Source organism: Astatotilapia calliptera, chromosome 1 (assembly GCF_964374335.1).
Source record: "Astatotilapia calliptera chromosome 1, fAstCal68.1, whole genome shotgun sequence".
In the NCBI taxonomy this organism is placed as follows: domain Eukaryota; kingdom Metazoa; phylum Chordata; class Actinopteri; order Cichliformes; family Cichlidae; genus Astatotilapia; species Astatotilapia calliptera.
The window spans coordinates 33201476-33228742 of record NC_137422.1 but is presented as its reverse complement, the minus strand read 5'-3'; the positions used below and the strand labels follow the sequence as shown (position 1 = coordinate 33228742).

Genomic DNA, 27267 nt, shown 5'->3' with positions numbered 1-27267 from the left:
TGTGAGGGCCCTAATATTTACAGGAAGGCTTCACAGCAGTCAAATCCCTTAAAAACATAAAAAATATTTTCTCTGAGCCACAATTAAAAACAATATAATCATTTCAAGAATAAAAAAGTTTAACCCACCAATTTACAGAGAGTGGAGTTTTCAGTGAGAACTAATAAAGGAGTGAAATATTGCTCTATATACACTGTACAGACTTTTCCCCCTCGGATTAGTAGAATTTTAATTTAATCTGTAGTTGTGTGAGGGGAAAACGTGAATAATCCTTTTAAAAGGTAAAATAAAAAGAGGATTTACGTAAGTCTTTGATTAGTAGTCCCTCTAGCGGTGATACAAACTGAAAATTGACGACGACGTCATATTTTACTCTCAGTTGCCACCCAGAACAACAACGCAGAGCTGCAGGTTACTTCAAAGTCCAAAGGTAAGCGGCTGTGTTATGTAAGAGAGATCAGTGAAGTAAAGAGTGCACTAAACTCTTAAAGGAAACAGTCCGGTGGGAGGCACGGCCAACGGGCTTTATGTTTCCTAAAGTATGCGTATTTGTCGATCTGATCGTGATGACAAAAAAGTAGGGTATACTTTTACAGGCACACGGATGAACGTTTGTCGAAATTGCCTTTCTCGTTTTACATAATTTACTCACTTGAAAAACTTGCCCAAAGTTAAGCAGGCCTGCACGTTCCGTATCTGTACAAAACGCACCACCCAAAATGTGCAAAATGTGATAAAACAGGAAGATACGCGTCATGAGCATGTTTAGGTTGAGTTACACCGAATTGTTGAAAACAAACAAAAACAAGTCCGTGATAAACTACTTTACAACATGTTTAGGAGTCGACTTTGCATATATAAGTGCAACTTTTAACTTGATATGACTGATCACTAAATTCAGTATAATATGATCCGGTGTAAAGTATCCTGTGTCTTATCTGAGGAATATTACAAAAGGTGTCATAACCTGCATTTTACAAACAGGATGGATTTGCGTGAGTACTTCAAAAGAATTGGTTTCCATGTCTCCTGTGATAAACTGGATCTTGCAACACTGAACCTGATCCACAGAAAGCACGTTATGTCCATCCCATTTGAGAACCTAAGCATCCACTGTGGCGAGAGGATCACCATGGACCTTGAGGTCATCTTCAATAAGGTTGTGAGGAGCAGCCGCGGAGGCTGGTGCCTTGAGAACAACTCCCTGTTTGGCTGGGTGTTGAGACAAATGGGTTTCAACACGACAACACTAAGTTCCAGAGTTTTCAATAGTTTCCTCAATGACTTTGGCCCACTTGATTCTCATCTCATTAACAAGGTCATCATTGATGGGAAGGCTTATATAACAGATGTAAGCTTTGGGGTGTCATCACAAGTGCGAGAGCCTCTGGAGCTTATTTCTGGAAAGGAGCAGCCCCAGGCAGCAGGTGTTTTTCGCCTCATAGACAAAGGGGACATGTGGGTGCTGGAGAAGACTGGCAGAAAACCAAAGGTTCCTAATCCAGAATTTGCTACATCAAGTCTGGTGAGCAGGAAGCAAACAAAGCAGATCTACTGCTTCACCTTGGAGCCTCGCGGGGTAGATCATTTTGTAGATAAATGTCACAGGCTGCAGACCGACCCCGCCTCACTGTTCACCAATAAGTCCATCTGCTCTTTGCAGACTCCCACGGGATTCAGAGCCCTGATTGGAAAGACCTACAGTGAGGTCACCTTCAAACCAGAGGAAGGTGTTGATGTCTTAGACATGAGGGACATATCAGATGATGAGATAGACGAAATTCTGATGGAAAAGTTCAACATAAAGCTGCAGAACAAACTAAAGCTCATGAGCAACAAATCCTGGTACACACTTTGAAAACAATCCTGACATAGCAACATTTTATGTTGAAGCTCGTCAGCAAAATAAAATATTTGACAACTCCATGAATTAAATTATTTAGATCTTCAGAATTGTAGTTGCATAAAAACAGAAATAAATAAGCTCTAAATAATGTGCACTGAATGATGGAACGATAAAAAAACAACTCTATTTGAATTCCAATTATTCAATTTGATTAACACTAAACAGGAAAATATAAATAGATGCAGCATACCTAACAAAAGTAAAGCTATGCAAGTATATATGCAAGTATAAATATTTTAATTTCTAGTGTTATTAAAGTGTAGTAGTTTACACATTTGCTTTTCCCTTTGGGTTTCCACCAGGAATGACAAATCGAAGGTAGAGCCACCTGCTGTGGCAGCTCCTTGTAAATAAGGGAGCAGCTGAAAGTAGCTTTATTTGGAATTGTATTATAGTGGGAAGTGAGAAGAAGGGAGTAGAGGAGAAATGCTCAGTGCATTATGGGAAGTCTGTCAGAATATGTAAATTAGGTTTAAAACATATCTGAGTTTTATCCCTAATTTTAAAAGTACATAGGGTATCTGTGCATTAAATAAAATGATTTACAGTATGAGGGAAAACATACCATGTTTGTATTTTTCTGGATATAATAGTGAGTGTAGTGATCTTAATATTTATAGCTACCTTGAATGTTTTTGTGTCACTTTTTTTTTTGTTTTATGTTTGTATATTTATTAATCCCATATATCATAATGCTTAAACTAAGATAACTTATTTCATAGTATTTATCCTCAACCTTGTAAAACAGCAAAAGGTGAAAACTGAGCAAATCTGAAGACATCCTGACAAAAAAAATCATATATTGCTAGAAAGAGTAAGAAAATATGCACACTGCTTCTCTCCAGTTTAATAAATTCAATCTTAAAACATTCTTGCAAAGGCAACATTTTGATCTTGAAATGAAGAAAGAAGATTCCATGAATATTTCTATTTTTCAAACTATATTACCTGTTTATCTGTTCACCATTGTAAAATGATCATAATGCTTATATATGGTAACTGAGTAATTCACAGTATTAAAATGTCCTGTTTTGTGAAGTTGTTATAGTGTCATAGGTTTATACAAGGACGTTTGTATATCAAATGATTTGTCCTCAACGCCTCTACCTCTACACGACTGAGACTCAGATCCTCATCTTGGCCATCCACAGGCAGTTCTTAGATCAACGTGTGTTAGATAGAATAACCTAAATTGTATTTTAACAGACTTGAATGGACAGTGGCTCTTTGTGTGTCATGACATTAAACATACTTTGCTGTTTTATTCTATGTTCTGTGTCAAGGTTTCTTGCTTTTACAAAAATGATGTTGTCATTACCGATTATTCTCTTCAAAAGGGAGCAGGGATCATAACACATTATGATCCCTGCAGTGGGTGGGTCCTTTGACAGACAATACATAAATAAATCATCCTCTTTTAACAACATAAAATATGCTTTTGACAGTCTTCCTCTCAGTAAGAACTTTTGTTTTTCTTTAAACTTACCAGTTATCCTGCCACAGTTTGCTGGTTTTAGTAGTGTACAATGAAACTGACCATGTTCTTTAATAGACAATTATGCTTCTAATATTACAGTTTAAGTGAGTTCTAATCAGGCTGTACTGCTCGTACACATCCAGTTGTTAGATAAAATCAACCTCACATTTCACCCATTTCAAACTTTCTGCATGAATGGTCTGTCCACCAAGCTCCTGTTAATAACAAACCTTTTGTAAAACCAACAACAGGACTTACTGTAAAAGAACCAGAGTATATATTCTTTCATATGATCACATTCAAGAGAAACTATTTTGTTTTGTAATATCATAGAAATTGCCATGATATGAATAATATCGGTCATTATCTGCAAAATCATTGACATTATTGTATTAATGTGGGTGTGTTTTATTGCCTGTGTACTGGACTTTTCTCTTTTGAGGCGAGGGATGCGTTATTTCTTCTTTCCAAATGTGTATATATTATAATTTAAATGTGCTGCTGAAAGAACTTTAATAACTGCATGGATAAAATTCTATAAATACTTATTTCCATGTATGCATTGACTTCTCACTATTTCTCTCAGTGAAGCAGCTGAGTTGCACCAACTCTATCACTGATTAACTTATGATCAAGTAAATCAGTAATATACTGTCAGGTTCTTTTGGCTGTTTAAGCTCACCCACTTTATTGCATGAAGTTCACCAGGTAGAAGAGATCAGTTACTGCCCTCTTTTTTTGCCTTCACAGATATATTACTCAGAAAATAACTTTGATCACACTATCAAACAAAGTAAGGTTAAACATTTTTGCTCCGCATTTCTTGTTGCAGGTTATTTTCCGTTACCTTAAAGAAAGGAAAAGTGTTAAATATACTGATTTGCAATGACTGCAAGTGACATCTTTATCAGACTTGATTCAAAGAAGCTGCAGAATTTGCTTTTGAAGCTTTAAGGGAAATGAAATGGATTTGCAGCATAGTAAGAAAAACCATAAGTAGCTCACTTACCTTTTTCTGTTTTTGCTTCCAGACCCTCAAAACACATCCTCGATCAAACACCAATTACATAAGGTAAGGATAAAAAATTTCAGATTAATTTAGTTGTATTCAACATTTGTCATTAGAATGATATTTATAGTATTAACCAAAAGAAAGGTGTTAAAATGTATTAATTTGTGCAGTAAATGCCAAGTTAAAGTCAACAATTGCTGTACCCATAAAAACCACATTATTTCATGAAAAAATAAGAATTTATTTTTATCATTTACTACCATTTACATCTTAAAGAATTGTATTGGTAAGCAGCTGAAACAATGAAGCTAGGATCACTTGGTTAAAACACTAATGCTTCCACCATCTTGCATTTCCATTGTCTTTATGTGAACAGAAAACAGGAATTAAATGTAATTGTTATAAATTTCATGAGATATTCTTACATCCATCCATTTTTTTCCATTCGCTTCCGCTTATCCTTTTCAGGGTCACGGGGGTGCTGGCGCCTATCCCAGCTGTCATAGGGTGAGAGGCAGGGTACACCCTGGACAGGTCGCCAGTCTGTCACAGGGCTAACACACAGGGACAGACAACCATTCACACTCACACCTATGGGCAATTTAGATTTTTCAATTAACCTATCCCCACAAAGTACATGTCTTTGGACTGTGGGAGGAAGCCGGAGTACCTGGGGAGAACCCACGCAAACACGGGGAGAACATGCAAACTCCACACAGAAAGGCCGTGGCCTGATGGTGGAATTGAACTCAGGACCTTCTTGCTGTGAGGATACAGTGCTAATCACCGTGCCACCAAGATACTCTTACATGAAATGTTAATTAAGATTAGGTGTCTTGAATTGAATGATTGATCTAAGATTGTAAGGAAGCAAAGAGCATACCAGGCTAGACCTAGAGTTGGACATCTGGCTGCATCCTGTAGATTGACAGGATGTGACACAAAATGAAAGGTGTTGGGGTTTTTTAATGTATTTTTTTTTTAAAGCGTTGTCAATGAGATGGCTGCAGAACTGAAATGATTATCAATGTGTTGTCCTGCATTTTACAGGCAAGATGAATTTGGATGAGTACTTAAAAAGAATTGGTTTCCATGGCTCCTATGATAAACTGGATCTTGCAACACTGAAGCTGATCCACAGGCAGCATGTTATGTCCATTCCATTTGAGAACCTCAGCATCCACTGTGGAGAGAAGATTACCATGGACCTTGAGGTCATCTTTAACAAGATGGTGAGGAGCAGCCGTGGAGGTTGGTGCCTTGAGAACAACTCCCTGTTTGGCTGGGTACTGAGACAAATGGGCTATGACACTACAACCTTGGGCTCCAGAGTTTTTAGCCCTACTGGTGGTGAATATCACTCTGAGGAAACACACCTCATTAACAAGGTCATCATTGATGGGAAGGCTTATATAGCAGATGTAAGTTTTGGGGTGTCACTCCAACTCTGGGAGCCTCTGGAGCTCATCTCTGGAAAGGAGCAGTCTCAGGCGGCGGGTGTCTTTCGCCTCATAGACAAGGGGGACATGTGGATGCTGGAGAAAACTGGCAGGAAACCAGAGGTTCCTAATCCAGAATTTGCTAAATCAAGTCTGTTAGACAAGAAGCAAACACAGGTGATTTACTCCTTCACCTTGGAGCCTCGTGAGCCATATCATTTCTCTCAGGTAAACCATGACCTCCAGTCAGACCCCACCTCACTGTTCATCAATAAGTCCATCTGCTCTTTGCAGACACCCACAGGATTCAGAGCACTGGTTGGCTGGACCTACAGTGAGGTCACCTTCAAACCAGAGGAAGGTGTTGATGTGTATGACATGAGAAATGTAACAGATGATGCGCTAGAAGAAATTCTGAGGGAAAAGTTCAATGTGAAGCTGCAGAACAAACTGAAGGCTGTAAACAAAAAAGCATGCTACACACTTTAGAGAATTAACCAGCAGATGTCCTGCTTTGAAAAAGCTTTAAAACAGTAATCAGAATTAAAATCAGAATACTTTATTAATCCCTAAGGAAAATTCTGCAAATCAAGCTTTGCAAAATTTCTGTTTTTGAAAAGTTATAAGTCACATTGAATGTCACGTTTCATATGATGCATTTCTATGACTGAAAGAAGTAAGGTCACTTTTTCAATGTGTTGTTTCATTTTATTCACACACACTTTTGCAGGTCCAGAGTTGTAAATATTTTAGTGACCACATAAGGAGATCAGTACCAAAATTAACTTTTTCTTTGCATTTCTCAAATACAACTATGAAATTGTATATATTTAATTAAACAAATACAACAAATCATGTTCTGTCACTTGAAAGAAACATTTCTACCTCAGTTGTTCGACTTGGAAAGAGGTAAGTGGTACGATAACGACACCTTGTGGTATAATAGACATGGTGCAGTGTTTAACTGCGTGAAAATTTGTCTAATAACACTAATTTATTCATATCAGTGACCAAAACCGCAAGTCTCGTCCGTGGATAAGCAGATGCAGCTCTAATTACCTCTGCTTGTCGACACACAAACCTATATTTTATTTTGTTTTCATAAATGTGGTCGAATTGAATCTCACGTGTTTATAAGAAGTAGCTGGTTGTGGTACTTAAACGTGAATGAAGTTAGGAGACTCATGGCTTCACGCCTGAAATAACTATTAAATATGCCAAAGTGACGTCATTATTTTGCGACAATAAATGACCTGTCAGAGACCCGAAAACAGAGCAACGTAACAAGGAATATCGTTGAAATTACAAATTTTAATTCCCAACTCTTACACTTTAAAATCGAGACCTTTAGTGGAGCCTGGGAGAAAACAGCTGTTCATACCAGTTACATGATCTCAAAAGGATTCACACACTCCAAACCAGGATAAGCCAAACACTGCACACAGTGAAATCATTCATAAAACCCACACATAGAGGTGTTTGCTTTTACGATTAAGATTCTCCCAACGAGACCCACCTAATTTCTCTCCAGCCCCCAAATAATAAAATTCAAAATACTACAAACCATATTATGATGATTAATTATCATAAAAGCCTATGAATCCTTGTATTTTCTCTGTCTCCCCTGCCTGGCGCGTGGTTTGGCTTGTACAATTAAAAGGCTTAAACCACGAAACCTTCAGCTCATTCTCATACACAGAATAAATCAATAACAGCACCTGATATCAATTAATGTTGAGTCAATGATAATGAGTTCCCAATCATTTTATAGTATTTACAAAAATATGCTACTGCAGTCAAAACCAATTAAAAAAATAAATAAATCTATATGCAAAGAAACGAAAGTCCAGTTTTAGATTTGAAATACAAATTTGAATAACATGTCGAATTTTGCCATGACCAATAATGCATGAGGTGGATTGTAGTGTTGCAGTCTTTGCACCTGATTTGGTACAACTCTTATTTAATCTGGAGCCGTGTGAGAGGAAAAGTGTTTATATAAATATAATTGAATTTCGTAAAGAGTTGGTTAGTAGCGCCTCTAGTGGTGATACCTGGGGTTTTATAAGTGCAGCTGAGCGTTGACAGTCATGCACCGTTTGACCATTAGCTACCGACAGCACGCAGCTGCAGGGCACAACCCAGCCCACAGGTAAGTTGGACTAATTAAAGCAGTTACACAACACATGAAGCTATTGTGCTTAAAATAAAAACTAATAGTGACCACTGATAATACATTTTCCACACTGTTTCTGTACTTTGGCAATAGATGTAAATGGTCAAGCTAGGAGATAATTTTTCAGATTGTTCTTGAGCAAAAACTTTACCGTGAACAAGACTTTTTGCTCCTTTTAGTCAGGGGCCAGCGCCATTTTGACGGCGGGAAACACAAGGCCAAGTAATTACTCCTGATGGTCTTACCTTGAAACGGAGTTATTGCAAGTAACCTTCCCTCCAAATACTCCTGCGCAAAATGTCACAGCTAAGGTTTAGGATTTGCGCTAATGTGACTGCATTTATGAAAGAGACCTGGGTTTCCAACACACTAGTGTTGGCCGTGTTCTACCGGAGGTCCACCACACAGCCAAGTGTTCAAATTCACCTGCCATCAAAAAAAGAAAACTGTCATCCCTGTGTCAAACTCGGAGACATGGCGCCATGATGCTGTCTGCAGTTACTCAAAAGACTTGACAGAAACTAAGAGGATGGCTTTCAGGGTCCTTTTATTTTATCTTTATTTATTTATTTTTTCCACCAAAGACAAAACAGTGTAGGAGAACTTACAGACCTGTTAAGGACTTTTATGTCTTATAGGAAGCTTTTACCAGTTGTCCTCTTATTTATTCAAACAGGTATTTGCTGGGAGTGTTATCTTCGTTTTAGCTTATAGGTGCTGTGTGTGTTTAAAAAGAAAAAAGCTTTAAATATGTTGAAAGCCAACATTTGACGTGGACCCCCTTCATTCTTTAACACAGCTTGAACTCTTAGGCAAGCTTTCTTATAATTGAGCCTTCAGGAATAGTTTTCCCAGGCTTTCTGAAGAAGATTCAAAGCTTCAGGGCTCCAATCCATGACTGGTGGTGCCCAATTGTGAAGTGGTGTGTGGTTTTTTTTTTTTTTGTTTTGTTTTATTTTGTCCCCCCTCTCTCTATCCAGGTATGCCTTGACTACAACGCTAGGGTGTTTGGGATCATTATCATGCTGAAAAAAAGGAAACATTTGCCAATCAGGCTTCCAGATGATATTGTGTTGTGGATCAAACTCTGATGGTACCAGTTTTGGCAAGGTCCCCAACACTGATTTAAATGCAGCCCAAAATCATGTGTGTCCACTGGGTTTTACAGATGGCTGCAGATGCTCACTATACCTCTCCCTTGAGCTGGATAAGCCTAGCTCATTAGAAGGAATAAAGAGGATATGGTTTGTTTTGTGGGAAAAGGCTTTCATCACTCATTGGAGCAGAAACTCTGAGCCACATTCATGAACACATTCATTATTTGTTTTGTGTATTGCTTCTGTCAGCTAAGCAATTGGGATGCGCCACCCCTATCACCATCATGATCGATGCATATTATTGAATGAGACTGGCTATATACATTCCTTTTGTAGTATAAAGTAGCTCACTTACCTTTATCCTGTTTTTGCTTCCAGACTCATCAAAACACATCCTTGATCAAACACCAATCAAATAAGGTAAGGATAAAAAATTTCAGATTAATTTAGTTATAGTCAACATTTGTCATTAGAATGATATTTAATGATATTTAAACATGTTTGCGCAAAATGTTCAGATCATTTTAATTGTATTCAACATTTCCGGGGGAGCACAGCCCAAAGACTAGTATTGGTAAGCAGCTGTTGAAAGGGTTAAATGAGGGGTAGGATAACCTGCCCTATTAAAACACTAATGCTTCCACCATCTTGCATTTCCATTGTCTTTACATGAACAGAAAACTGGAATGAAATTTAATTGTTATAAATTTAATGAGATAATCTTACATGAAATGTTAATTAAGATTAGGCATCTTGAATTGAATCATTGATTCTTAGATTGTAAGGAAGCAAAGAGCCTGCCAGGCTAGACCTAGAGTTGGACATTTGGCTGCATCCTATAAATTGACAGGATGTGACACAAAATGAAAGGTGTAGGGGTTTTCTTTTTTCTTTTTTTTCTTTTTTAAAAAGCTTTGTAAGTGACATGCTGCAGACCTAAAATGATTATCAATGTGTTGTCCTGCATTTTACAGGCAAGATGAATTTGGAAGAGTACTTCAAAAGAATTGGTTTCCATGGCTCCTGTGATAAACTGGACCTTGCAACACTGAAGCTGATCCACAGGCAGCACATTATGTCCATTCCATTTGAGAACCTCAGCATCCACTGTGGAGAGAAAATAATCATGGACCTTGAGGTTATCTTCAATAAGGTTGTGAGGGGTACCCGTGGAGGTTGGTGCTTTGAGAACAACTACCTGTTTAGCTGGGTGCTGAGACAAATGGGCTATGACACTACAACCTTGGGCTCCAGAGTTTTCGACACGAGCATTAATGACTTTGAATCCCAGGAAGTACATCTCATTAACAAGGTCATCATTGAGGGGAAGGCTTATATAGCAGATGTAAGTTTTGGATTATCTGGCCAAATACGGGAGCCCCTCGAGCTCATCTCTGGAAAGGAACAGCCTCAGGATGGAGGCGTCTTTCGCTTCATATGCAAGGACAATTTGTGGATGCTGGAGAAGACTGGCAGAAGAACGGAGGTTCCTAACCCAGAATTTGCTAAATCAAGTCTGGTCAACCGGAAGGAGACGCGACTGATCCACTGCTTCAGCTTGGAGCCTCGTGAGCCAGATCATTTCTTTCAAGTGAACAATGACCTCCAGACAGACCCCACCTCACTGTTCACCAACAAGTCCATCTGCTCTTTGCAGACGCCCACAGGATTCACAGCGCTGGTTGGCTTGATCTACAGTGAGGTCATATTTAAGCCAGATGAAGGTGTTGATCTCTATAACATGAAAAACATAACAGAAGATGAACTAGAGGCTGTGCTGATGGAGAAGTTCAAAGTGAAGCTGCAGAACAAAATGCAGGCTGTAAACAGAAGAGTAGTCCTTGAATTTTAGAAAATTACTCCTTATACATCCTGCTTGGGAACACTGGCATGAATGAAGCTCCCTGGCTTTCTGTTTATTTGAAAGATTATCAGTGGTGTTGAATGTGTTTTGTATGACTATAAATGATACACTTGCATGGAAATAAAAAAAATTTAAAAAAAAAAAAAAAAAAGTCAAGGCATCATTTCAGTCTGGTTTTGTTTTTTTTTTCCTTCTATCTTCCCCTCCATACAGTTCTGCAAGTTCAGAGATGGAAGAAAACATATCAGTGAATTGTCTAGTATTTGATTATTATTATTTTATTTTTGTTTTTAAGGCTTTTAGAACGGTAAAACGTATAAACAGATCAAGGTCAAGATGAACATATTTTCATTTTCCAAATATCACTCAATTGATTTCTAGTCTTAACTAAATAAAATCAATTGAAGTCTGCATTGTCCCTCTGACAGAAAGGTGACCAGTCCAAGGTGTACCCCTGCTTCTCCCATTGTGATGGCTAGAATAGGATTCCAGAACAATGCCATCTCTGTGATCCTGAACTATGTGCGGGTGGATGGATTCAAACAATCATTGGACTATCTCAAATCTGTGTGCTCAAAGATTTCAAACTATTAGATGCTTGCATTTTCTCCCATGTAGTTTTTATGTAATCATATCAAACTACTTTCCATTCGTAAGAGCGCTTTCTGGAACATAGAAACCAGGTTTTCTTGACTGTTACATAAGCGAAACCTGCCGTCCATGCAGTTTGCCTGCAGCAGGCGGAACTTCAACGTTGGCACCGCCCCTTATTTGGGTCACACCCAATCATATTAGCTGCGCACACACTCGATCAGGATTGGTCAGCAGGCCTGTCCTACAGCTGAGGGGAAGGGTGTTGTAGCTGCTTCTCAGACCATAGACAGTGGTTCAGACATGAACTCCTTGGAACAGGCCGAAGGTAATCAACAGTAAAAGCGACTCAAATTAATCAAATGTAAAGTTTCAGCGGGTATAGTCGTTGCAGCCAAAGCCACGGAATGTTTACTGAGCAAACGTCTTAAGATGGGTTGTGAAATTTTGGCGTAATAATGCGTTAGCCGGCTAGTTTTCTTAGCATGCTCGTTAGCCTAACTGACAAAACATTCAGCCACTGATACCCTTCATTATTTACACGCAAACACATGTTTAATTGTTAAATCCCCCCGCTTTTGTAACTGGGATCGTAGAGTCATAGCCAGCAACTTTTTTTTTATTTTTACATATGTAGGGAATATGATCAGCTTGGAAGTGAAAGTGTAGCAAACCTACAGGGCATTTAAGAGCTTCATTTTAAGTAATGGTGGATTTCTGTCTTCAGTTTACAACTTTGAGTGATGACACCAACTGAGCTATAGGGCTAAGGCTGGCTTTATTTTAAGATTGAATTTCATGACATTCTTTTGGGGAAGAGACTAAAAAAAGCTTTTCTGGGGATACCTGCGTAATCCTTGGTCCAAACACAGCGTCTGCTCATGGTCCTGTTGTTTTGTTGCAGACCTGAAGGCCTTTGAGAGAAGACTGACAGAGTATGTCTCCTGTTTGCAACCTGCCACAGGCAGGTGGAGAAGTAAGTGACAACAGCAGAGAAGTTACAATGGTTGACATCTTTTTGATATTGCAATTAACCTGAAAGAAGTTCATGTTGATCTCAAACTGCAACTATTAGCTGAAGCTCTACGGTGAGTTGATTTAAATATCTTGTTCTTATGTTTTCTTTCAGTGATACTGATAGTGGTGTCTGTCTGTACAGCTACTGGAGCTTGGAACTGGTTAATAGACCCAGACACACAGAAAGTAAGTATTTGTCGAGAAAGTCTGACTCGAAGAGAAATCAGAGGTATATATATATCCCTTGTATTGAACAGTATGGCCAACAGGGATAAGTGGTATCATTAGGTAACTTTTGATCCAATAAAAGCAGCCTCATGCATTAATAGATAATTGTTCATGTATTAGTACAGTTTAGGTGAGTTCTAATCAAGGTATAGTGTCTGCACATGCGTTTTAACTATAACTGACCACATTGTCAAATTTTAGGCTAGTCTTATAAGAAGTTTTTCTGTCCCTTAAGCCTCTTTTCTATCTCTGCCTGTCTGAATATCTCCATCAGCTGTAGCATATCTCGAACGTTTAGCTTGTCTCCCTGGATGTGTTCATGGTTTGAGGTCTCCATCTTTCTGAAAAATTTTCATTCCTCATTCTATAGAAGACCAGCCAAATTTGAAGATGGTTTCCAGATTTTTGTATTTATTTATATCTTACAGTGTCTTTGACAGGATTATTGAAGTCATTCAAAATTTTACCTTCATTCTTTTCTAAATCTCCAAGTTAAAGGTCCTTGAAGTGCATATGGGCATGCTGAAATCTTGTCTTTCTTCATTTGTCTTTCATGCATTTCTGAGCCTCCATAACTTCATAAGTAAAGCCAGTGGCAACATAAAAATTTCAAAATTGAAAGTTACATTTAAAAAGAAATACATTTTTCATCCACCCAGAAGTGTCACTTTTAATTAATAATAATTTGGTATTAATTAATTAATTTCTATGTCATAAAATAGCAGACACAAGCACTGGTGCTAGATGTTGTCATCACATCCTAAAAAAAACATCTGTAAAAGTAAATATTTTCTCACCCAGATTGATATTGCTTTGTTTCCTTTTGTTATGCAGGTATCTTTCTTTTCATCCCTATGGAATCATCCCTTCTTCACCATCAGCTGCATCACTCTAATAGCTCTCTTCTTCGCTGGAATACACAAACGAGTTGTGGCGCCATCAATGTATCCTTGTTTTTTTCTACTTCAGTAAACACAAATTAGCGACTCATGTACTTGGATCAGGTATCTGTGACAGTTGCCCATCAATTTAATTCAGTTAAGTTCCTATGTTTACTGTACCACACACATCTGCAGTAGTGTACTGGTGGCTACTGTGGAGAAAATTAAACTGACTTCTTACAGTTTACATCGAGCCTGATGTTGCCTTGCAGATAAAATAATTCCCAGGCTGTGGTTTTTCCTAATCTCTTCATCTTGACCTTTGTGATAAGATCATGGGTCCTCAGACAATCTGATTATACTCATATCAGACAGCTGAACAGTGTCATGGTGGATGCTGTCGACATGGGTCTGCCATGGTGAAACTAAGATGGACAACAGAAGCTTGTCTTAGATACTTTTGTATCTTATGTTTTGTGCAGGACATATAAAAAAAGAACGTCTGGAGGGAAAAATCTTACTTTTAGTTTTAAATAAGTATCTTATTAAATGAAATAACTTGAAATGTTTGCCACATTGGCCATCCTGTCAACTCATATTTTCTCTTCCCACTGGAGAGATGATTCAGTCTAGTTCCTGCCTTAGTTCTGCCCATAGTCTATATTTATAAAGCTTTCTTTCCTACTATAAGTAAACAGGCCTCAAACAAGACAACAGCTTGATAAGAAGCAGTGTAGTGGTCAGAGTCCACATGTGGGTTTAACAGCCTGTTGTTGAAGGCTCAAAACCATATCAGGAGATTATGTCATGGAATAGAAAATCCACTGTTAATCAGGATTTGCACTGCACTTGTCAGCTATGTTAATTACTTTATTTGATGTGAATGGACTTTGGTTTCATAAAGGGTGGTTTGGTGTACATTTTGTTGTAGGAGGTTATTAAAGCACTGAAGCATCTTTCTTTAGTATTTAGAGAATTTGACCAGCTCTTTTGGGTTCCATGCAGATACCTCTAGGTCACTTCATTCACCTTCCTAAACAGCCTGTTTGACTGGAATCCCATCGTCTTTGTCTCAGTAAAGAATTTAGTTTATTGATTTCTCAATAGTTTCCGTTTTTGTACATGGTATCAGCAGATGTCCAAAGCTGATTTTTGTCAGGTTGAGGAACATCACATAGTGGATTTATTCCTATTTCCATTCCTGGTTATTGTCTTTAACCGTTACCCCTGCAGTATTGCTGCTCGCTGCCGCACAGTTTTAGCAGAATACAACATGTCCTGTGATGATGTGAGTCAACATGGTGATTTTTATTTTTTTACCATTTTACTAAAATTTAAGGTTTTATTTTATTTTTAATTTTTTCTTGTCTTTTCGCAGACGGGGAAACTTATTCTGAAACCACGACCAAACATCCAGTGACCACACGCTCCTGGGTTCTGTCAGGCCTCATCTTTGTTGATTGCCTTCTTGTCTTTAATTCCTTTGGATGCTCTTAGATGAAGTATGATGGGAAATGCATTTTCAGCAAAGAAACGAACTGAGAGGCCCTTCTTTTTTTTCTTTTTTTTTTTTTAAACAGTGTTGCTGTGTCGTCATCATTGAAGCTGCTGATTTACTCATGTATAACCTTTGACATATTTTACACATTCAGAGTGAGGGTATATTTCTGTTTCTGTTCAGCATGTATTTTATCTAAAATGTTTCTATTTTAAAGGTTATTTGCCTAATAAATAAATTCATAAGACGTGGGAATATCAGGGCTGTCTCTTTATTTCTTGTTGCCTTCTATTCTTCCTATGGAGCTTGTCACATGCGTAGCTTGTGCGCTTTTGCGACAGCGTCGTGCTTTCTCTTAGCAACCAACACTTTACGGCAGGGAACAGTCTTCCACATGGCCTCCAACAAGGCAGAAGCCGGAGCGTGTGTTTGATCCGCAACAAACTCAGTGTCAGAGAAAAGAGGGGAGTAAACGCCGCGTTATACGCGCAACTCGCACTTTAATAATCACGTGAAATGGGTAAAAGTAAAACCACTAAGTTTAAACGTCCGCAGTTCAACTCGGTCGGGCTGCCGGTGACTGTGGTGAAGGAAGGAGACGGTGAGGAGGAAGAGCATGGTGATGATAGCTGTCCAGCTGCGGAGTTGCTTGAGAAAGTAGGAATATACAGTGCTTCTTCTTCGAATGTTTCTAACTTTGAGTTTAAGAGCTCATATTTTTGCAGTTTCTAACATTTTGAATAGCTGGTGTCACGTGCTTTTAAACACGTTTCCTATAGTTGCAGAGTCCCAGCGCTGATGTGCGAGAGTTTGCATGTGCCAGTATTTCTCGGGTGGTGCAGCAGAGTCAGACCATTCCGGGTTTCCTCCAGAGGGATGCTGTTAGGCGCCTGGGTCCCATGTTGCTGGACCGGAGCCTGGCTGTCAGAGAGACTGCCACTGGAGCTCTCAGGTGAGTCTGGGTGTAACAAATAATCTGGGTTCCTGTCACTTGACGAAGACCTGGATCACTGGGGTCATCTAACAAGTAATCAACACGTGTGACCTATTTATTTTTTTTTGCTAGAATAGGCCATTTTAGTGCTGGGGTCATCATAAAACATATTTGAACTTTTCTGTGTTGTCAGTTTGCAGTGATTTGTATGAGCAAGGGCACAAGAGAAGTGGCAGTCTCTGGTGGAGGTATAAGGATAGGGATGGTCGACCAAAACAGAACATCATTGGCGTAGTTAAAGTAGGAGGTGATGAGGCATGAGGGAGGGTGCCAGCTGCAGAGTTTGAGAATAAAGGTTTTAGTATGGACATGTGTTCTTGAAGTGCTGGAAGGCAGACTTAGAGATAGATTTGATGTTGTTGACCTCCAGAGACCTCCCTCTTCTCGAGCTTTGAATTGGGAACCACAACCAAGAGATCATTTTTATTGTTGTTCAATTTGAAAAAGTTTGCTGACATTCAAATTCTGATGTCTTTTAGGCAGTTTACAAGGCACAGAGGAGGGAAGTGACTGTTATCCTGATGATAACTGTGTATCATCAGCATAGCAGTGGAAGCTCAGCCCATGGTTATGGATGATGTGACAAATTAAAGGGCCCACAACTGGCAAACAGATGATGAGTTGTGGGTGCCCAAGGCTCCAAGGGCAGCAAATTGTTGCTAACAGAAGAGCTAATGAAACTTGCTGAAAACCTCAAAGAGCCAGTTCCTGGCATGGGTTGTTGCCAGAGTTGTTTCAGTGGCAGGTGTGAGACCCTCACATTATCATTCTGGCTGTTTAAACCTCCTTTGGTTAACAGTGTAGTTGTATGTAGATACTTTGCGATGGAGTGAGAATCATCAAGAAGAGGCTGTTTGTGCTAGCAAGACAATGCTTTTAATATTTTCTTCTCTCGATTACAGCAAGTGAGGACGTTTATTGCTTGACCACATGCCTTAATTTCTCTCCCATTTGTGTGCCCCAGATTACTACTTGACATTAGTAATGTTAGTGCTTTTCCTGCTGTGAAGAAAGTCAGGTGCAGGTAGAGGGAAGTCAGTTGTCAGTCACATGCTTCTGCAGTTTTTAAAAGTGTGTTATTGGATAATAAATAAATAAATAAAATGAGTCACATTGTGCCGTTTCATTTGGCTCCCTTATATATATTTTAGTTACACATACAGCTACACATGCTTTTTGCTTATATGCATAATACATGTATTGTGTGCTAGTTTTTAGTGAGCACTGTTGATACTGCAACAGAAAATGCAGAAAGCTAAGAAATGTGTCTACAAAAGCCCTGGAAAACATTAGAAAATGTAATCGTGGCTCTTTTCTTCCAATCACTTCAGTCAGTGTGGTGTTACAGAACTGAACTTTTCTCGGGCTTCACAGAGAGAGGTGCATATAAGAATACAAATAGCACAGCTCATAGTCCAGTGCGTTTACCTCTGAGTGGGTGGCATTTGTTGACTTCTACACACTATCCAGGCAGCTGCTTTGCCTAAACCCATCTACGCATCCCTTTTCTTAACTGCTTATCCACCTCAGAGTCATGAGTGGACTGGAGCCTATCCCAGGTGTTATGGGGTGAAAGCTGAGATGTAGCCTGAACATGTCAGCAGTCTAATAGGGCTAACACAGACAGACAGACAACCAGTTTAGAAATCACAAGTTAACCTACTGTGGATGTCTTTGGACTGTGGAAAGAAACTGGATTATCCAGAGAGAAGCCACACAGACACAAGGAGAACATCCAAACTTCACACAGAAATCTTCACAGTTGGGCAGAAGAACCAAGGACCTTTCTGCTGTGAGACGACTGCATTAAACCTCACAGAATGTTTCTAGTACTTATCCAGTGCAAAAGTCTTGAGCCACCCCTTATTTCTTTAAATTTTTCTTACAAGGTGACAGCCTTGCTTGCCATTTTGTTTAAAGTGGGCTTGATCAATAGTTTTCCAGGCTTTTTTTAAAATAGTGTTTTTGCACCAACAAGTTCATTCCCAAATAGCTATTTAAAAAGAAGTGTGAGGATGACAGAAGAAGTGTAAGGCTTACAGCAAATGAAACGGTATCAGAAAGTGATGTCCTTAAGAAATAAAACAAATCCAGTACAGATGTGAGAAGTACATCTGGCCTTTTAGTTAATCAATTTCCTGTTCACTAAGGTCTCATAAGAAATGGTCTCAGTTTAGGTTTGGCTGGCAAGAAGACATTCTTAAGGGAGAAAAGGCTAAGACATGCCAAATCACACAAGAACTGGAATGAAAATAAGTGGCAACAGGTCTAATAGATATAGATGGATATATAAATTTGAATGTTTTTGTTTCAAATTGTCAATATGTACAGGGAGGGAGGTACAGCAGTGAGTGTCTACAGCCATCTGTAAAATATGGTCCTGGCTGTGAAATTACAAATGCAGAAAAGTATTGTATCCCTTTGCAACACCATCTGATAAGGCACTGATTGGCAAAAAAAGAAAAGACTTTTGCACAGTATTGTACATTGTGCGTAATACCATGCTGTGCATGATGAGTACAGTACTGTGTGTCATATTGATATTAACCTCTAGTCTGATTTGAGGCCTTTCAGTAAACCCTAAATAGCATTTTGTCTCCTCGAAATCAAAACAAAACCATTGCTCACAGTGGATCTCCCGGCTCCCCCCCCACCCCTCTGCTTTCCTCTCCCACACACACACACAATTACAAACAGCATCTCTGACCGCGAGTCTCCTCTGAGTGACTGATGACTGTGCGTCTGTGTGTGTCTTCCCTTGACAGGAATCTGAGTGCATGTGGAGGTCAGGAGGTGTGTGAGGACATGGTGAAGCACGACATCATGACTCCTTTGACAGCACTGCTTAGAGAGGTGAGACTCCATCGCTGCTTTTCGCTCACCGCATCACTTCAGTTGCTCCCCATCAGCAGCTGTTACAGCAACATCAAGCTATAATATCCTCAGCAATTAGTTTGTATCTCAGAGCAAATATAGTTGTGGTTATATTTAAGTGGACACTGAATCAAATGGCATCAAATCCAAGCTCAGTGTTGGCCTTTGTGTAACTTAAATTAGCCATAAAAAGTTTCTCAAATTTTTGAGGGTCAGAAATGATCTAAATATGTTCAGATGAATGATTGGAAAATTGAGACCTGTTTTACTTGTTCTGTTCACATTTGCAACACATTTGCTTTCCAGTGCTGTGCTGGCTTTGAAAGTGCCATTGTGTCGATGAAAGACCAAAGTAATGCAGTGGAGGATGTAGCCAATGAAGCTGTACACTTGCTGTGGAATCTGTGGTAAGTTGACCTTATTTGTTTTCATAGAAGGCTTTTTAAAAAATTATTATTGGCTCAGAAAGGTCAGTTTGGCCACATACATAATCAGCCAGGTCTTGCTATGGGTCTGACTGTAAAATCTTTGGGGACATGCCAAAACATCATCCATTCACCTGTCCTTTGCTGTTGGTTAATGATCAGCTCATGAGGGTATTCTATGTCTAGTAACTACATAGAAGTAAAAGAAATCCAGAAAACCCCATATATTTGTGAGTTTATTCCTTGAATTTAGTTTTCTGACATCGTCTCTGATAAATCACTCTTATTGACCTAGGCATGCTTTGTATTATTTGTTTGTCTTTCAGTGAAAGCAGCAGCCAGGCGTTGTCTGTGTTTAACAAATCCGGTCTCTTGGATGTGGTTGTTCAGTGCCTGGAGAAACACCCACACAACCTGGAACTAGCCATATCTGCTGGTATGTCTAAAGCATTTATTCTTATTTGCTATTTAACATTGAGATTTTATTAAATAAAGGTGTACATTTTGTAGGTGTTCTCTAACCATCTTCATTTATTAGGCGACACACCTCTAACAAGTACTGACAGGATGCTTAACACATCTGTGCTATTAATATGGTTCTAACACCAGCAAGGAACTCCAAGAACAAAGCTAGCTTGTAGCTTTTGTGCCCAGTTTCAGCTTTTAAACACACTCTCCTCTGTGTGTTCCCCAGCTCACTGTTTGCACACTGTGACTGAGGATAACCCAGAGCTGCTTTGTAGCATGAACACTGCTGTGCTCGGAGCCCTGGAGAATGTGCTGCTGTCATCTCAACCAGGCGTGACACAAACTCTCCTCAGGACACTGGCTGCAGGTACAATTTGTCCCTTTTCATGTCTTTTTTTGTTGTTGTTCTAAACTTAACCACAATTAGACAAATTGACCAGCACAGGAGTCTGTAAATTGTAATGTGTCATACCCCTTCCTGAGCCTGAACTCTGTCTGATGTGTTGCTCAGGTACGCTGTGGAACATGAAGAGTAGTCTGCCTGCTGCTCGTCAGGCCGAGACCGTCAACGCTGTGGTAGCTACCTTATCACAATGCCTGGATTTGGATGCAGGTATGCTAATACCTGAACTTAGACAAGCAGAGGAGCTTCGCCACAGAAACGCCCCAGCTGTGTCAGACATAGAGGGCCAAGCTCCAGAAGAGCTCGCTGAGGAGGAGATGATTGAAGAGGAGGAAGCACCTAAACAGAAGAGGAATGGAAAAGCTGCAAAAGTTGATAATGACTTCTCTGACCTCTTGCCTGTACGTATTAACTCTTGCAATCTCTTAGGCCCATTTAGAGTTAAGAAAACCAAAGCAAGGACAGTTACAGTTGAGGAATTGGCTGTTTCATACCTCTAAACTGTCTGATCCGTTATATATGCATTGAATTAATTATGCTCTGCTTAGTATTAAAATTCTGTACTTTCAGCCTGTGGGCCTCTGGGCATAGAGGTTGAAATCAGTAAACCCTTATGTATTGCCATTTGCATTCTTCCACTCGTATGTAAAATAGTCTGAGATATTGACCAGTATTATTTTATTATATGCACATTGTCTTCTAATTTATTCATCAGCACAGAGCATACGCTCTGTTTTGCACGAGAGCGTGGACAAGTGTTTTCAACTGTAAAAATGCAAATGTTTGCAATTATGCTGAACAAAAAGTATATTCTACCTGAAGCAAAGCTTTTTAAAACTCAAAATTCCAATGTAAGCATCCACTGCAAAAATAAAGTATCATTTTGATTAAGGTTTAATTATAACATGGTGTACATGATGCTGTAATGATCCCTTAAAGTAAAACCATTGGTGGCTGCCTATTGGCTCATTCAGTACTTGACAGAGGGCATTTGGGGTAGAAGAGTTTATGGCTCTTATTATGCATTTTTCACTGGAAGAAAACTGACTTACTTTCATTTGGCTTTTTTTAGACCAATTTTAAGTGATTAGGGTTGGGGTTCTAATGACTCATAAGTCAAAGTTTAGGGCCATTTCTCAGGTGTTTTAAAGGGTTAATCTCAATTTGGTTTCAAGTTTTTTGTTGTTAGGGTTTCTTTGTTTTGTTTTTGAGGTGCACATTAATGCCTGGTGAAAAGGTGGTGTGTGAGTCACGCTGAAATGTGAGCCAGAGCGACAGGGCAGACAAACTGTCGGGTTTAGGGGGGAGCAGATTAGGGACACCCAACAAGGTTCAGCTGAGGACCAACTTGTGGCTTCCACCAAGTTGACAGTCCCCAGACCTGACTCCGGCGAGACAGAGCTGTCCCTCTAAGCTCAGTCAGAGCCGAGGCCCTAGGATTGTGGGTGACATTCATGGTGACGTACCAGAATACCCTCTAATATTGCGGGTTGTTTGGGTTGTTCTAGTGTACTAGTATAAAGATTCATCTGGGGTAAACCATTTATTTATCATGCAAACACAGTTTTACACTTATTCCTTCAGGAGCAACACCCTTGAACTGCTTTTAATGCTCACTGCACCGCAAGAAGGACATAGTGGAATGCATCTGTAGAATTATTTTTCTTTGTGGCAGTCAGCTGAACCCAGACTGGGTGATAAGAGTGCTAAAAGGCATTGTTTTAGTAGAATGTTGACTCACATGGCTGATTGTTTTTGTCCAGAGGGGGAAGGAGGAGCTGAGGGAGGCAACGGCCTTGCTGACAGCCCAGCAAACGTCCTTGGAGATCATCGTCAACATGTGCTGCTCTGACGGTGAGTGGTGTGGCCACGGACAGCCATGCTGACCCCAGGCACTTTTCATCAAATATATTTCCTATGACACAGTCACCAACTATGTGTTTGTCTATCGGAGAAACTGTTATAGCAAGAAATGCACACAAAGGTCTCATTTGAGAACATTAAAAAAAAAAAATCTTCATTGTTAATTTCTCTAATTAACTCTCTGTGTGTGCACATGTTCAGACCCTTCTGATGACGAGTGGGAGGAGGAATCAAGCAGTGATGAAAGTGACATGGGTCCCGATGGTCTTTGTGATGGAGTGTCCAATCTGATGTCTCCATTGTGCTTGTCAGCTGAAGTTCATGGGGCTTTGATCAACCACAGCATACCACAAAAGGCAAATGACAGTCTGATTCTTCAGTCACATCTCAGCCAGTTCATCATCAAAGCTTTGACGCGCTTGTGAATGTTGTTAAGCTGTCATTTTAGCTTGCATTGCTGTAAATACAAATTTCAGATTAGATTGATTATGTGGTGAACCTCACCCATCTTCTCCCCCAGGCTGAATGGATTGCGTTGTTTGTGCAGTTTCATAGAGAACTCACTTTCACATACAGTTTATATGCACCTACGCAGCCACTCCCAAATGTAAAAGGGCTGCCATAATATTCCATATTTTCCTGTTTTTAAGGTTCTGAAGAAAACAGAGTTCCCTAAAAAGGAAACTGTGAATTTGTGCCATCAAAATCCCTCCTGGAGAGGCCTGATAAAAAAGTAATCCTCCTCTCTTCTTCCATTGAACTTCACTGTCTGAGTTTAACTATCTTTATTCTTTCTCATTTATAAATAATTTTTTTTTTTTTAAAGTCTCTAAATTTTTAAATAAAAAGTCTCACCTTCTTTTTAGGATGGAGCGCGTTCAATCCCGGGCACTGACTTGCCTCCACAGTATCCTCTCCACCATGGATGCAGAGTCTTTGGGTGGTGCAACAGCCCTGCAGGAAGCAGCACAGCATCTCTCCTCTATGGTCTTTGGTGCTCCAGGTCTCACATTAATAAAACTTCTTCTGCAGTATTATAGTACCATTTGTTATTTTTCTATTTAAAGAAGGCAAAAAAGTGAGTATGCATTTGTGAGAAAGGAAACTACAAATCGAAACTATGTTTCTTTCAGAGATTCCCAAAGACGAGGAGTTTCTAGAGGCTGTCATCAGCGCCATGCGATCTCTTTTACAGATGATTGCCTCCAAAAATATCCCACAGGTAGATAAGACGCCACTATTTAAATAAACAGCTAAATCAGTTTTGGTGATTACAAAAAGAGGTCAAAGTCTGTGCAGCCGAGGTCGAGGTATCCCGACTTTTAGCTGCTAGCTGAGGGTAAATGATAAAAATGCTTGATTCTACATTTCCCTGTGCCTAATTATATAGTCTTTGTTATCATGGCTGCAGAACACATGACAGGAGTGTACAGGTTGAATAATACTCCATATGTTAGTTCCGTCTTTGGTAACTGCATAAAAACAGACCTGAATGTAAAATTTCCGCCTTGAACTGAACTTTAAAATCCACTGCCACTTCACACTTGCTTCTGTTGACAGTTTTTGTTCCTGACAGCTCAGTATCTATGTGTTTGGCTTTTGTTTTTGCTAGTGTATGACCCCCCAGCAGCTGATGAGCTTGAGCGAAACGGCCACCCGCTGTGATGTTGTCAGCGTGAGGGTCAACGCCGTCGCCATTCTTGGCATCACTGGCAGCACATTAGCCAAAGAGAAGGGCACTGCAGAAACCCTGCAGGTATCTCTTTCTCTCATTTATTCTTTTGGAAAAGTTGTTCTTCCTCTAAGAACCTCTTCTTCCACAGATGATCGGAAATGCGTTGCTTCAAGTTGCCACAAAGGATCCTGAACTCGTTGTAAATGGAGAAGCCCTTGATGCTTTGTTTGATGTGTTTGCGGATGGAGAGGAGGCAGAGACAGCTGCAAAAAACATCAGTCTGCTGCCTGCACTGAAGGCACTACAGCCTGTCTTCAAGACCAAGGTACCAAAGATAAATTCATCTTTACTGATCTGTGTGCTTGATAATTTCTCAATATTTTTTCAGCTATGCTTTTTTTTTTTCTCCCCTGGAAATATACGAAGCACCTTTTTTTTTTCTTATCTCGCCACTGCATTGTGTGAATTCTCCTTTGAATAACAATTCTTTTTTTTTTCCACTACCAGATTCGTAAAGAAGGAAAAGGCAAATACAGCCCTCAGCAGCTGTGTGTGCTGGATAACATCAGAGTGAACCTGAGAAGATTTATTGGTTATCTGGAGAAGGTGTTGAAAAAATGAGGACTATAAAAGCCTGTTTGATTTGGACAAATATGCTAGCAGGAGCATAGAACGAGACAGAATATGGTTGTGAAACCAACAAGTATTTATGTTTATATTCTTTAAATGATGGTTTACTGTTTGTTGTGCAGAGCGAAGGGAATGTAATAACCGTTATTGTATGCTGGAGTTGGCAGGTTTTTTCCCCACCTAAATTAAACTTTAAACAATTTTGAGACTGTGTTTGTATTTTCATGTCTGATTGAAACATTTTTGAAAGATCAGGTGTGGGATCTGACACCAACTTTTCTTATGGGCATCCTTCTTTGAATCCAGCGGGCTTGACGTTGGTGTTTGCAGTACTTCCACAAGAATGCTGATCTATTCAAAGTATCTGTATAATTATGAGGGGGATTATATTGATGGCATTTATTGTACTTTGCATTGTACTTTGGAATTCTAAGTTGTTGTTTTTTCCAATGAAGACACTGGTCTGCATACACGTTTTTTCAGTAATTGAAGGAGATTGATGGTAAATTTTGTAGATTTTGTTTAATCTGTCAGTAAAATTATACATAGATCTGAACTGTCTAAATCCCAGAATTCCCTGTTTTGGTCATAATTTGGATATCATCATACGTGACTGACAAAAATTCACGTAAAGCTTGTTAGCTATTCTTGCAGTGGTTTCTTAGACTTTTTCAACAAAATATCCATAAACTTGCTTATTTCAGTAAAAATGAAATTAATGTGTGAATATGTCATCAGGCTGTGAAGGAATACCGGTACCCTTTTTGAAATAAACCCTGATTTTTTTTTTTTCTTCAATGTTCTTCTTTTGCATTATGTGAACCATTTCAGGAATCTTTCCATGACTTTCCAAATACAAACTGGTAGAAACACTGAGATAATATATCTCAATCTCAATTAATTTGTCTTCATAAGGTGTTGGACTGCTTCAATATATACTGGCATGCTGCCTGCAAATCTCTGGAAATCTACTGAAGGGACTAAACGTGCCTCCAAAATATTTTCCCTCATGTTGTGTTTTGATGATGGTGGTTGAGAGCATAGCCTTGTTGGTCCTAAATCACTCATAGGTGATTTAGGACAAGTCACAGAGGATTTGAAATCTAATGACTACAAAACCCCCACAGCATGTGACTCGCATCATTTTCCTACTCATCAAACCATTCAGCTACCCCCATGTTCCACATGGAGCGTACGTGGGTTCGAGGTATGGTGGATGCTGACTGAGCAATTTACTGACCTTAAATAATATTCATAGTATGTTGCAACAGCTACCTTGACTCCCTCCATAACAAATATTCAAAGACCAGCATATACATTTTTAAGTATTGGAATTGATCAATAAAATGCTGAAAAAGTGTGTTGCTTTTGGGAATTTGAAAACTGAGTATGGGAACTTTTTATAAGATTTGAGATTTTGTAGAATCATTTATTAGATTAGCTGAAAAATACATTAATAGTGACCCCTTTTTTTTTTTTTAATTGCCTGGTTAGAAGTTTATATTGCATCTTCATCTGTAAGCTGTTAAATCATGGTTTGCATTGTTGTGAACTATATTTACTCTGCATGAGTACTTAAACACACTGGGTGATTATTGCTGCCCTGCATCAAAATATAAAATATTTGCTGATTTCCAGAAAAAACATTATTACCTTGTTCAATTCAGTTAAAAATGCCTATAAAAATATTCAGTCTCATAGTTTTGTCACAAAAAAGCAAATCAATTTTTCTTCGCTTATGACCTGTTTGCGCTCATTGTATTTCAGCTTCTCCAACACAATTTGTATATTTGCATAGCCTTCTTTTAATTGCACAGAACGACCAATTGACCATAATGGCTATTATACAGTAGGATACACTTTAAGATGGCTTTTGACCTCTCAGTTGATGCTAGACCAAAGTAACGCAGCTGCTTCCTTCAGCAGATTAAAATCTTGTACATGTATGTACAAAATGACCAGGCAACAAATAAGCTACTAGAATCTTCAAAATCATTAGAATGTTGTGGCTCTGGAGAAAAGAAAAACCCCATCAGACTCTTCCCTCTCATTACCTGAGCCAGTAAAAATGTGAGGTGGTATTTAATCTGGAGGATGTACAGGTCTCATTACTGATGCCTGGTTAAGGTAAACAATAAATTATTTTGTTTTGGAACTGTATCTAGAAATATATTGATTAAACTGAAGTGGCAGTTGTCAAAGTGTTTTTGTGGCTCCCTTGATTAGACTGGAATACCAAAACACAAGTCTTTTCTCTTTCCCTTAATCCATGCTCTTGACACACACCCTGCAAACTGAATGAGATGCCTATGGCTTGTCTTGATCACCCACTGTCATCCAAAACATGAACAAAGTATGCCCTTTTCATTAAATCGTTGATGTTTCGTCAATGTTTGGATGTAGTGGAGCATATAAATAGAAAAAAACCCATCTTTTCATATCGTATTTACAATTGCCACTTGTGAAATAACATGACTGTAGAGCAAATTGAGTATGAATTTTGACATCAGCAACCCCAAATTAGTAAAGTGTTTGATTTCATACAGCAAGTGGGATGCTAGACAGTGTATTGGTATGAGTACAAGTCTACTTTGCTCAAAGTGTCTGTTTTTACTACAGAATGGATGAATGAATTAGAAGGTATTTTCTTTAGCATTATTTTAAAAAGGTGCAATTAATGGTAAGAAAAGGCAATATCAAAGAAAATCCAGGGTGTCTGTAACATTCAGCATAATTTTATTTTTTTAAA

At 39.0% G+C, this 27267-nt stretch overlaps 4 protein-coding genes across 8 annotated transcripts; all 4 read left to right on the top strand.

Annotated features, from left to right (window-relative positions):
* Positions 1-293: 293 nt before the first annotated feature.
* Positions 294-6686, top strand: LOC113025834 (arylamine N-acetyltransferase, pineal gland isozyme NAT-10-like). 5 transcript variants are annotated; one of them, XM_080299974.1, is made up of 4 exons: positions 367-430; positions 4415-4455; positions 4864-4902; positions 5446-6686. In XM_080299974.1, the coding sequence occupies exon 4, from the start codon at positions 5451-5453 to the stop codon at positions 6321-6323; it is 873 nt and encodes a 290-aa protein (XP_080156100.1). In that variant the 5' UTR covers positions 367-430; positions 4415-4455; positions 4864-4902; positions 5446-5450; the 3' UTR covers positions 6324-6686. The 5 variants fall into 5 exon arrangements, with proteins under 5 accessions (XP_080156101.1, XP_026029814.2, XP_080156100.1 ...); XM_080299973.1 differs by lacking the exon at positions 367-430 and adding an exon at positions 4070-4176; XM_026174029.2 differs by lacking the exon at positions 4864-4902 and having other exon boundaries at positions 321-430.
* A 1182-nt stretch (positions 6687-7868) lies between these two features.
* Positions 7869-11134, top strand: LOC113025827 (arylamine N-acetyltransferase, pineal gland isozyme NAT-10-like). Its single transcript, XM_026174007.2, has 3 exons — positions 7869-7986; positions 9486-9527; positions 10082-11134. Exon 3 carries the CDS (start codon positions 10087-10089, stop codon positions 10957-10959), a length of 873 nt encoding a protein of 290 aa, XP_026029792.2. The 5' UTR covers positions 7869-7986; positions 9486-9527; positions 10082-10086; the 3' UTR covers positions 10960-11134.
* Positions 11135-11741: 607 nt separating this feature from the next.
* On the top strand, positions 11742-15446 carry cnep1r1 (CTD nuclear envelope phosphatase 1 regulatory subunit 1). Its single transcript, XM_026173975.2, has 6 exons — positions 11742-11890; positions 12467-12538; positions 12692-12765; positions 13642-13751; positions 14922-14976; positions 15067-15446. Exons 1-6 carry the CDS (start codon positions 11866-11868, stop codon positions 15106-15108), a joined length of 378 nt encoding a protein of 125 aa, XP_026029760.1. The 5' UTR covers positions 11742-11865; the 3' UTR covers positions 15109-15446.
* A 112-nt stretch (positions 15447-15558) lies between these two features.
* Positions 15559-25316, top strand: heatr3 (HEAT repeat containing 3). Its single transcript, XM_026173955.2, has 15 exons — positions 15559-15843; positions 15966-16138; positions 18946-19033; positions 19361-19461; positions 19806-19915; positions 20174-20314; positions 20459-20751; positions 22114-22204; positions 22415-22569; positions 22864-22946; positions 23080-23216; positions 23347-23435; positions 23826-23969; positions 24037-24213; positions 24396-25316. Exons 1-15 carry the CDS (start codon positions 15703-15705, stop codon positions 24507-24509), a joined length of 2037 nt encoding a protein of 678 aa, XP_026029740.1. The 5' UTR covers positions 15559-15702; the 3' UTR covers positions 24510-25316.
* The last annotated feature ends 1951 nt before the right edge of the window (positions 25317-27267 follow it).